The sequence below is a fragment of the Sinocyclocheilus rhinocerous genome, unplaced genomic scaffold (assembly GCF_001515625.1).
Source record: "Sinocyclocheilus rhinocerous isolate Xijiao unplaced genomic scaffold, SAMN03320098_v1.1 scaffold69, whole genome shotgun sequence".
Lineage (NCBI taxonomy): Eukaryota > Metazoa > Chordata > Actinopteri > Cypriniformes > Cyprinidae > Sinocyclocheilus > Sinocyclocheilus rhinocerous.
This window is the reverse complement of record NW_015667272.1, coordinates 467,504-479,096: the sequence shown is the minus strand read 5'-3', so window position 1 is coordinate 479,096 and position 11,593 is coordinate 467,504. Positions and strand designations below refer to the sequence as shown.

At 37.7% G+C, this 11,593-nt stretch overlaps 2 protein-coding genes across 3 annotated transcripts in view; one reads left to right on the top strand and one right to left on the bottom strand.

The window, feature by feature from the left end:
• Nucleotides 1-4,764, top strand: part of LOC107733523 (tetratricopeptide repeat protein 1-like) — a 9,703-nt gene extending 4,939 nt beyond the window's left edge. The window contains exons 7-8 of one of the 2 annotated variants that reach the window (XM_016545180.1): nucleotides 258-312; nucleotides 3,220-4,764. In XM_016545180.1, the coding sequence (XP_016400666.1) occupies nucleotides 258-312; nucleotides 3,220-3,356 (192 nt within the window). In that variant the 3' untranslated portion in view covers nucleotides 3,357-4,764. The remainder of the gene's footprint in view (nucleotides 1-257; nucleotides 313-3,219) is intronic. The other variant, XM_016545181.1, reaches the window with a different exon arrangement.
• Nucleotides 4,765-7,984: 3,220 nt separating this feature from the next.
• Nucleotides 7,985-11,593, bottom strand: part of LOC107733478 (uncharacterized) — a 6,120-nt gene continuing 2,511 nt past the window's right edge. Inside the window, exons 2-3 of the mRNA XM_016545110.1 lie at nucleotides 8,222-8,511; nucleotides 7,985-8,112 (exon numbers count right to left, since the gene is read on the bottom strand). Of these exons, the coding sequence (XP_016400596.1) occupies nucleotides 7,985-8,112; nucleotides 8,222-8,511 (418 nt within the window). The remainder of the gene's footprint in view (nucleotides 8,113-8,221; nucleotides 8,512-11,593) is intronic.

Here is an 11,593-nt window from a genome sequence, read left to right as displayed (position 1 = left end):
TTTTCTGACCGATGAGCTTTGTAAAAATCGATGCGTTTCAGAAAGGTGGGGGCATAGCGGAGAAACAATAATGTACAGTATGTGGAAAATAATGTGTTTTTTGAACCTTAAACCGCATAAACACATTTCATTACACCAAATACACAAAATAATGTTCTTTTTAGCAACATCATATGACCCCTTTAAGACTTCATTGTCAAGACACCACGGTATCTTTCTCAAAATCAAAAATTTCTCTTTCTATTTCTCTTTCACAGCGATTGCCACGGCAAATTGAGGAGCGAAACGAGAAGCTGAAAGAAGAGATGATGAGTATGAATACATTTTTCTTATAAAAAAGTGTATTGTGATTATTTTGTCTCATATTACAATTGTGATATGACATTTCATTTCATATAAAAACATCTTCCATTGCTACCTCTGAGACCTCCAGACTAAAAACAGTTTATACTGCTAAGGAAAAATTTTTTTTTAAAGCAGTACACACTTGGGTTGACTCTTTATAAGAATCAACTAGCACTACAAGTTACAATACAAATATTGACATCTTAAATTCTTCTTTTAATGTTCAAACCCTCAAGCTTTTAACATATCAAATCCTCAAGCTAAATTTTGTCCACAAAAATGTTGGAAATTATGCAAGTTTGAATAAAGTGAACCTAGCACACATTGTGTTCCCAAATGCACATTAAACTCACACCGTTTGCAGAGATGAAGTTTGTGAGAAGCAAGCTGCTTTGAAAACACTATTCATTCTCTCTACTATTATAAGCTGCATGCATATAAATGAATACAGTGCCGCTTTTCCCTCTCAAACATGCGGTGCAGCAGACTTAATAAAATTGCAGCGTTTGATAATCACAATATTCGGAATACTTCACCACATAAAAGCACATGTAAAACCCCCCCAAAATATGAGTAAATATGACTACACTGTAATTTAGCAACACTCATAAGGCTACAGAAAGGGTGAGTGCTTCAGTGCAACAGTGCTGTTAATTTTGAAGGTTGTCTGGATAATATATATAGACACAGTTGCTATTAAGCATATTGCTCTTAGAAAGTTCTAGTCTGATCCATTAATTAGTATGTTTCAAAGAGTCCTTTCAAACCGAAGAACCTTGGATTGAAAAAAGCCCTTGTTGCATAAATCATATCTAATGCAGTCTTCCTGAATTTTTCATTTCCACTAGACCATAAATTGCACTGCATTGAGACAAAGGCTTGTGGCTGTCTGAGAGTTGGCCACACTTTGACATTTTTTTTGCTAACTCTATCATTTTAGATTAAAAATGCTTCATAATAAAAATAATATTCAATTCTAAAACAACAGCACAGTCATGAAACTGCAGTTCCTGGAGAGACTGATAGTTGGCAAAATATTTCTTATTTTTCATTCACTCACATTTATTATTGTTATTGTTATTAATAATACATGTATCTAATTTGATCTGTTATTTTAATTCGTATGTCTTATCATTTTATTGGGTCAAAAAGCAGAATGATAATAAATAACAATAACATTAATAATACAAGTGATAGAATAATAATAAATGATATATTTATAAACTTAATCCTAATGTCTAAGGATTATTTTATTACTATGTCAAAAAGCAGAAATAATTCAAAACAACAATGGTTTGTATATCAGTTGTCAGACAATGAAGCATATTTAATACGTTGGTATTAATATTGATCATAAAGATCATCTGATCTCTAATAAAATAGAAAATGCACATCTGTTTGTTCCTCGAGTAGACATTTAAAGCAATAACTAAGTAGTGTAGCATTGATTTGTGCAGTTTTCCATTACTGGTTAAATGTTGCTGCACTTTCTCAGAGCACATGCTGGTATTGTCTGTTTCAAGGTATTATTGATAAATGTTGCAGCCACTGTAAGTTTCCTCTAAGGATCAGATTTCCAGTTTGGGGTAAAGACTGTTGCTGTCAGGCTGAATTTCCTGCAGTTTACAGTGAGGGTGTGGCTGCTCAACACTTCATATTGATCTCACTGCAGTCCAGTCACAGAGACAAAGCTCTCCACAATCGCTTTACACCTTTAGACTCTTCAACCTTTTTTCGGACCGAGACAATTGCATACAATTGAGTGTTGCATTTAAAGCCTAGCCTATGAAACATGTTTATGAAAAGTATTTACACACTTTATTATAAGGCTTAAATTGATTGCAGCTCTAATAACATGTTCATTATTGATGTACAGAATCATGTCATACTTTACATTTAAATTTTATTTATAGGGGTCCTATTATGCTCTTTTACAAAGTCTTGATTTTGTTTTGGAGGTGTACCAGAACAGGCTCTCATACTAGGTTGTTCGAAAAACATGATTTTTCATATATTTTACATTATTACAACACATCTCTCTCCCCAGTCTGGCATGAACGGTTCGAATAGTTCCTGTATCAAATGAAGGCCCGCCTTCTGAAATACGAAATGTGCTGTGATTGGTTAGCTGGGCCAGTGTGTGTTGTGATTGGCAGCACTCGGGTCTGCCTTGGGAAAGCTAGCGTGTCTCCGACATAGTGATAACACTCGTTATGCGTTGTAGTCCAAACGAGTCATTCGTTGTAGTTTTTGAATATTGATTTCTGTTAAATAAAATATCTCCTTTTGAAGTGGACTTTGAGCTTTGTAACTTTGCAGATCTTTTTTATGCTCAAACAGCAACATTACAGACTAACTAAAGTTGAAAAAGCATAATAGGACCCCTTTAATATATTTTAATGTAGGAGGGATAAACAATTAGACCAGCTTTTAGCTGTTAATATTGTAATTTTGTTTAAAGCATATTTTCATTTTATTCATAGAAAACCACTACTTTAAGACTTTACTTAAAACGTTTATTCAGCAAGAATTCATTAAATCGATCAAAATTGACATGAAAGACATTCTTACAAAAGATGACACTTTCAACATGTTTTTTCTTGAGAACCAAATCAGCAAATTAGACTTTTGAAGGATCATGTGACACTGAAGACTGCTGAAAGTTCTGCTTTGCTATCACAGGAATAAATTACATTTTTAAATATATAATATAAATGTAAATATATTTTACAGTATTTCTGTTTTTACTGATCAGATAAACGCAGTCTTGGTCAGCACTTTTTTTTTTTTAAACTACCTGTTAAAGACTACTTCTGTATTCATAGCTTTCTGTTGTTGGCAGATAATTTATTTGCCTTCTCTTGTTCTTCTCAGGTAAGCTGAAGGACTTGGGCAACATGATTTTACGACCCTTTGGTCTCTCCACCTCCAACTTCCAGGTCAACCAAGACGCCAACACAGGATCCTACTCCATCAACTTTGTTCAGAATCCCAATAACAACAACAGATAGCTATTCAGTGTCTTTTTATAGAGTACAGAGTATAGAGTAACAGTGAACTGCTTCTTTCAAGTGTCCGCTTAGTCTCTGACTATTCAGTCAAATGCCCAGTCTGCACTAATTCATTGATACAAGTAATGTAAAGCTGTTTTTCCATTGACAAATTAAATTATCAGCTCATGTCAAGTGGTTTTTGGGCAACTTGTAAGCCTGTATTATATAGATATTCAGTTTTTTGGCATGCCAGAATGTTACATTTGCTGTGAAGCTGGCGTCAGTGATCCAGACTGTCAGTCATGAGCAACGAGATAATGGGCCTTCAGCACTTCACCCTTACCTGCGTTCACATTAAACCAGCGGATAAGATCCTGTCTGCATTGTCCATTGTGTCGTTTCTTGGATGTAATTAATACAGCATGATTTATTACTAAAGAATACACAGAACACACAGCTTGGTACAAGGCAGAAAACAGGTTTAATTTCATAGAGCTATACATATAATACAATAATAAAAAAAATTTATGCCCACGACCACCATCTTCATATGTATAGCCGGGAGAACGCTCCGATTGTACTGAAACGCACGTATGTACAACAGCGAGCAGCTGTTTCTCGCTCACTCTAAATTCCCTTTTTACAGGCCTCAGGTTGAGCATGTGCAATGAATGATGCTAACAGGAAAACCTCGAAGCAAAGACTGAGAGATAGAAAAGATGCGTTCTTACGGTCATGTTTAACTTGTATAATAAGAAAATCATTTATAAGTGGAGAGGAGCACAAAAAAGGTCAAAATCAACTAGCGGGTTGGAGTGATTTGTACCGCTGTACAGATTGCATTGATCATTGAACGTGTGGTGTGCCACAGAGTGGAAAACTTCAAGCTCTCTTCAAGAACAGTCAAGACTGTATTAAGGCTCAGAATTTCTCAATATAAAGGAGCACAGATGTTGGGATAGAGAACTAGAAGCACAGTAAGACCCAATCCTCTGTAATTGTACGGTGAAGCATAGCACATGCAATATGTATTGCATTTTTACATCAAATATTAAGTTATCTCTTTCAAACACTTAAAACCCTGCTTTACGTGTGCTGGATCGCCACCTACAATCCACAATGGCCGTAACTCCCCTGTGCTGTTCAGTATTTGCAAGTGTCCTTTCACATGCTTTGAACAAAAGCCTGCTTAAAGAAAAATCTGGTTTGAAAAATTCATTTCAGCATGACGGATCGGGAAATATGTGGAGTCTGTAATTCATTTTAATAAATATAGCATTCTTTTCTTAAATAAAAATAATTTCTCCATTACACCTGCTTCTCCAAATGTGGATGGCTCCTCTCATCTGACTGGCTCTTCACCAATGACAGTGCTTTGGGCAACGGACCAATCAGCAGCCCTTCAGAGTTGCAGCACTGGAGAAGGGGGAAAAAAAACAACAACAGACGGTCAGAATTGATCTCAAACAGGATTATTAAATTATAAATATTAAAAAGAAAACTATATACACTTTGAGATGTAAGAATCTAAGATCTTAAAAAAAAAAAAGAGAAATTATCCAGTGTAACCTATATTTTGGCATCATCCACTGGCTAATAGAAATAATTCACTTTTTGGAAATTGCTTAATTTCAGTCATCTAATGTTTAAAGAACAGAGCAAATCAGCTTCTTCTAACTGTGTTGGTACAGTGGGCCATTGCACTTAAAATAACTCCGAGAGTAATAACACTGAAGTTCAGGCTTATTCTGACTTTCATCTACAAAAAAAATTATTGACTTGCTCCCTGGTCCATAACTGACATTATTGGATAGAAGATATAGTCTCTAGAAATAAATGAGCTTTAAAAAGTGGGAATGTTATTTTTTGACTTTCAATTCACAGATGAATATTTCCTCATATGAAGCCAGGTAGGGCAACACATCCAATTTTCTTTCAACATTTGAGGTTTCTTCCATGTATATTCAAAGCAAATCAAACATAGAATTAAGGTCGGTTTACATTAAAGTTTCATGTCATGCACCAGTTTTTCCATTGTAATGTCAGATCTTATAAAGCCAAGAAAACGTGGACGCTGACAGCATGAAGACAAACTTGCACCACAGAGATCCACTGAAATGTCAAATCACTCTAAAACTATTTATGACAACCCTGTGTATCTTAATAATTTACTATATGATGTGTAATTACAGTCTGGCACATTTTGGTTCAGTCTGCCCTACGGTTTTCTCATCTGTTTGCAGGTATGAAAATCTGTTCCATTTTAGTTCATTGTGAAATGACAGACAACAGTCACTAGTTTGGTTGGGCTGTCATGATTTGTCAAGTGAATATTTTTTTTTTTTTTTGAGAAACACATGGAAAAACAGCTTTTCCCAAAACAGGGTTGTGCACCTGAGACAAATACGGTTTGGAGTGAGAAATGGTATTAAGAAGATAAAATACGAAAATAATGACGACTAGATAAAATTCTTGAAGTTCACAGTTTATTTATATACTCTTAAAACATCAGAAAACATACACAATATCTTCAACTGTTAATTTTTTTCAATGGTTTTACAGCATTCTCTGACCTGCAAACAGATAGAAATAAAAGTAAAGAATAAGATGCTGAAATGAAAAAGCCAACCACCAAAATAAATACCGTTTTTACTCCTTTACACAAACCTCCGTCCGTCCGTCAGTCAGTCAGTCAGTGTGGTCTACCAAGCATTGTTTTTTTCCCCTCAAGTCTTCGATCTCTACCTGCTAAAGTCATATGTGGAAAGACCAAGATATCTTACAGTATGCCCCTTCTCAGATGTGTAAATATAACTGGACAGTTTAAGATGCTAATGGATATGCAATGCAAGGACATAACCATGATTACAGACAAGAAATAATAAAAAAAAGAGATAATGCTCTTCCACACAAATAAAATCACTGGTTCTCAACATTGAAATAAGATCCAGGCCATTCATCTTCAATTCAGTCAGGCAAAATACATTTTGAACACTTTACATACAAGATCTTCAGCCCTATTTTGCAAATAGTGAAATGACAGAAAATAAAGTTCAGGCACAACAAATAAATTTAAAACACAATAATCCTTAGCAAAACATTTCAGATGAGAACAAATCACTGAACTAAACCAGCCAGAGGCCCATAATTATGATGAACATAACACATATGAGAACTGCTGCCTTATACTCCAATGCCTCACTATGCAGCGGGACACCACAGTTGACAAGTGTTTTCATCGAGTTACTTAATGGAACTCATTTTAAAAGAGTTTTGCATTCCACTGCAGCTACATCAAAACTTAGGTTTGCCTCTTGATGTGATATTCCTAAATTGGACAAACATAATGAGCCATACAAAAGATGCTCAGTAATCCATTTAACACGTATGCACTCCCAAATTCATGCAAAAACGATGTCGGGGTGGCCAGCGGCTTGGCTGAGTAACAGGAACATTTTCGCCATAATCGGACATATAAAAAGCAGTCTAAGACGCAAACATATGACAACGGCAGGAGGGAGCAAAACAAGTGGAGGAAAAGAAAAATAAGCTTTGAACAGGGCAAGTAGATTAGGGAGGAATGAGCTTGGGAAGCAGATGTTGTAGCTGCGAGGGGTGGGGAAAGAGGACGCACAGATAGGCTGGCAGGTTTCTCCGTGTCTGAGGTGATACTCTCTGCATTTACAGAGTCGCTGTGCTCTCCCCACAGTGGCACTTGAGGTGACTTCGGCTTACAGGCAACCTCCCCCCGTAACAGCAGCGCGACTGGCTGCAAAGCCAAGGCTGGCCAAGAGCCACGCCCAGATCAACAGCCGTCTGCTCAGATCACTGCACTTGGATTAGTCGTCTCAGAACGTCTGAGAAAGATCAGCACCAATTAAGTCCCCTTTTCTACCTGAGCGAGGCACTACCCAGCAGGGTCAACTTTGTTACACAACTTCCATGATAAAAGAAAACAATTCAAGGATGGCCTAAGTGAAATCCAAGACTTGAGTTAATGTAAGGGAGGCTGGACACATAAGGACTCCGACGTCTAGAAACACTGTAGTGATAGAAAATGCAGCAGGAATCTGAACCTATAACACTTTCTCTGATCATCCAAAAGGAAGCATTAACTGTGCTAAATTAGGGATCCAAACTAAGTAGCAGCCGACCGGCCAGAGTTTAGTTGGTTTGAGAATGGGTTCAAGCAGACATTTTCACACATGCCTAATTCTTCCGGCGAAAGCTAATCAAGCTCAAAAAACCCACTCTTTTCATGTTTACAGGGACCTTCGACAGCAGACATTGACCAAGAACAACTTCAAGGCAAACAAATATCATTACCACTCAAAAACCCATAAAACCTTTTCCTAGAAATATCCATCATCTGTTTTCATTATAATAAATGTATGATGATATGACAAGATCATAAGACTGGTTACGTAGGGGAGAACACTAGATACTTGACATGAGAACCGTTTGCTTTCATTTACTCAATTCAATCCCCTTCTCTTGCTTTCTCAACGAAAATAAATTAGTCCTGGTTGCCTTTTCTGGATTACACTCTGGAAGCTGACTGGGTACAGCAAAGTTTGAGAGGTGTCAGAAGGGGTACAGGGCCAACTCCAGTGCCTGTTTTGCCTACCTTACCAAGGCACACCACCTCACGTCTCAAACTGAGTTAGCAAGGCTCGGACCTCGGGTGTGAGCTGCTTGGCAGCCTTGGCGGCCTCAGTGATGGCTTTACGATACAGGCCCTTTCTCTTCTTGTCAAAGCGAGACTGGAAGTTTTCTAGAAATGGGGCAAGTTGAGTAATGGCCAGGAAGGAAGTGGTGGGTGACCCAAACCAAGATACCCGGGCCTCCTGCCTGACTAAGAGCCCATTATCTTTGCGACTCACTGTGATGGCTAGGATGCGGGCGGGCCACCAAGGGAAGCCAAGGATTTTGGGTCCATGGGTTAGGTTGAGGGTTGGGACAGGGCTGGGGCACAGCATGAGTCTCAGCAGGGACCTGCAGAGGGGCATCCGGAGCATCCGCAGGGTCCTTAATGGGGGCATCACTAGGTCCTTGAGTGACATCCTTATCGGTCTCTGACTGGAATGCTTCCGTCTTTAGCTGCATAGATTCTGGTTTGTCCTTATACTCTCTTTTGGGGAACACGGTTATAGGAATCCCATAAGGTCCAAACCTGAGGTACAGAAGAAGAGAAACGACAAAGACACTAAGATTAAACTCAATGTGGATGGGGTCTAATCCCTGTTTGCTCAAATCTAAAAAAAAAAATTCAAGCATGCACTACTATATTACAGCTACTCATATGCAATAAAAAAAAAATCAAGCACATATTTGATTGTTCTATCATACAACTGAAGAATTACTGTGAAGTCTTAAAGCAGGAATTATTTTGCATCTGTCACATTATTGCTCTGTTTTTATTTAAATGTCATTTCATCTTGTCATGTTTGTATTCATGAGATAGGAAGGTGATTAACTGACAAAGCAGGGGTACAGATTATTTTCTGCAACAATAATACAGTTCCATACAACATGATAGGATAAAATGCCACTTCAGCTGATTGAAATACACGATAGGATAAAATGCCTCCAACTGTGGTGGCTTTACTTTTCAAAATTACAGTATTCTTTCCTAGTGTAGTATATTTTATTACATTATAATAGTATATATACCTCTACAAAAGGAGGAAGAACAGGCAAGTCTAAAAAATGAAATGAAACCATTCTTTGTCCGAAAGCTGATCTTGTTTTGCCCAAAACATGATATTATATGTAAAGCGCAATGAAGCAACATTGCTAACAAAACGTTATACTAAAACGTCCTTGGATGTCAAAAACAGACACTTGGGCCTGAAAGAACCATTATCTGTGGCAATCACCCTGTTCACAGTTTTCACTGTATATCCAATGTGGGTCAAGAAGAACTTACTCCACAATCATTTATATTCTGCAGAGTAAAGTACCAACCACCATACAGCTTATTTCAGAAGTGAATTGACACCTTTGCGCACACGGTCCAGCTTTAGCTTTAATAGGCACACAAAAAAATGCATGTTCTATCTAATATACTGATACTTATTTGTGTCAAAATCAGATGATATATATTTTATCTATTTTGCATACCGTCCTGTAGAATAAGAGTGTGTAAAAAATGTGCCCTGGAAATACTGCCCCATAAAAAAGGGTTGAGTTTGTGATCTGTTAACTGGCAGACGAAGATAGATTGTACCTAACTTGCAGTTGCTAGCACTTAAGGAGGGAGTGATCTGACAATCCTGAGATATGTTTCTCCCATTAGACATTTCATCCAGAAACTGGGAATGATCTAATGTTGAAAAATGCAAATGAAGATAGCTAGAGCAGAAGCTAAAAATAAACTGGACAGTATGTCTGGCAAACCACTTCAACGCCATGACACTGACTGTTTCAAGTTCACTCCGTGTACTACGGCGGTTACGTCACAAAGGAACAGTGGGACCTTCAAAAGGAAATTATTCCACACCCAGGACATTAGCTGCTTTTAACCAATTATAGAATGAAGAGCCATCTATCCATCCGTCACCACGTCCATCTTGTGTCACCACTTCAAAACATCAGCAATTACACTAACCCATTAAAGACAAAATGGAAATTGACGAAAGGAAGCTTGAGTTTTTCCCCACACCCTCACAGATGCCTTACTCACAGGAAACATGAAACATTAGCTGAGGTAGTGACACTTTCTCAATTAAGAACATCTTTTTGCTTCTGTTTGAGATTCAGAGCTGTAATGCATTTCATCATTAACATGTTAAACTCAAAACACCAATGCTGTGGGCCTTATGACTACACGATTTTAGCCCGATTTTGCCACAATTTGCTTGACGTAGGGTGTCGTGGGTATTCGTAAACGACAATGGGCGTCAGGACGCAAGATTCCATCGTTTCAGCTCGTGTAGTGTGTCATAGTGGACAACAACCGATTCCGCTTCTGCGATGCTTCACGACAGAAAGACTAGCATGTTTGATTTTTTTTCCATCGAGTTCTGTCACGTTGGTGACGTTGACCAATAGCAGCACAGAAGCTCTTTCATACACAGGTTTCAAACATGCGAAACGAAAGTGAGATGATGGTGCTGCAAGGAGGAATTATGAGATGGAGGAAAGGTTCGTGGAGCTGTGGCAACAGTACTCCTGCCTGTATGATGTGTCATCGAGGGACTACCACGACAGAACAAAGAAAGAAAAATGCTGGAGAACTATAGCGGAAGCGCTTCAGCAATGTTTATACTCTTGTTTTCGAAAGTCAGTCGCTAGTTCCGCCTTCTCAATGACATCACGCGTGTCGTTAAAGATGGCACGCGATGAATGGTCGGGGAAGCAACGTGTAGTCTGACATGTTTCTTGTCCACGACACGACAAGATTTTAGGAGTCAAAATCGTGTAATCTGACACAGTGACTATCGTGACCGACAAAAATATTGTGTAGTCTGAACCCGGCATTAAAGGAATCTAAGACTTAGAACTTAAGTTAAACTTAAGTGGCAGCATCTGTGAAGTACAGAACATGATTTCAACTCATCCCACAGTTTATAGAGAAAAGAAAAAGAAAAAACAAAAACGGGGGCTTTTTAACCTATAATAATTGTTTAAAATATTAGTCTGCCATCTATGTCAGGGTTTCCCCAAACGGGGGATTGCAACAACTAGGGGGTTTGTGAGGGAACTACAGGGGGTTCCTGAGTTGAGCTAATAATTAATTACATTGAATGTAAAATTAAAGTATAGAGCTTCACGATCGTCGCAATACAGCTTAGTGTGATCATCAAATCAAATGCTGCCATTTAATTAAATAACGTACAGTCTGATGTGTTGCGTTACAAAGTGAAGTGATTCAGTGAATGGCTCAGTTCACAGCGAATGCAGCAAACTCTATCTCTGCATTTGCTGTGCGTTTAAAGTGCAAATGGGAATGCAACGTGCATTAGGTTAGGTTTACTTTATTTACACATTCGCATATTTTCCGACATTTTTGTGGACAGAAGTCTAAAGCATTTCACTTACATTCCACAAAAATAAAAGCTTGAGAAATTGAAATGTTCATAGCTTCAGGGTTTTGGCATTTGAACGTGAATTCAAACATAAATATTAGTATTGTAACTTGTGGTGTAAAATAAAGTTATTATTACTAGAATTACTAATAAAGATTCATTTTTATTTTACATTACAATTGTAATTCACAGCAGTAATATCTTTCTTTAAAAATGTTAGAATTC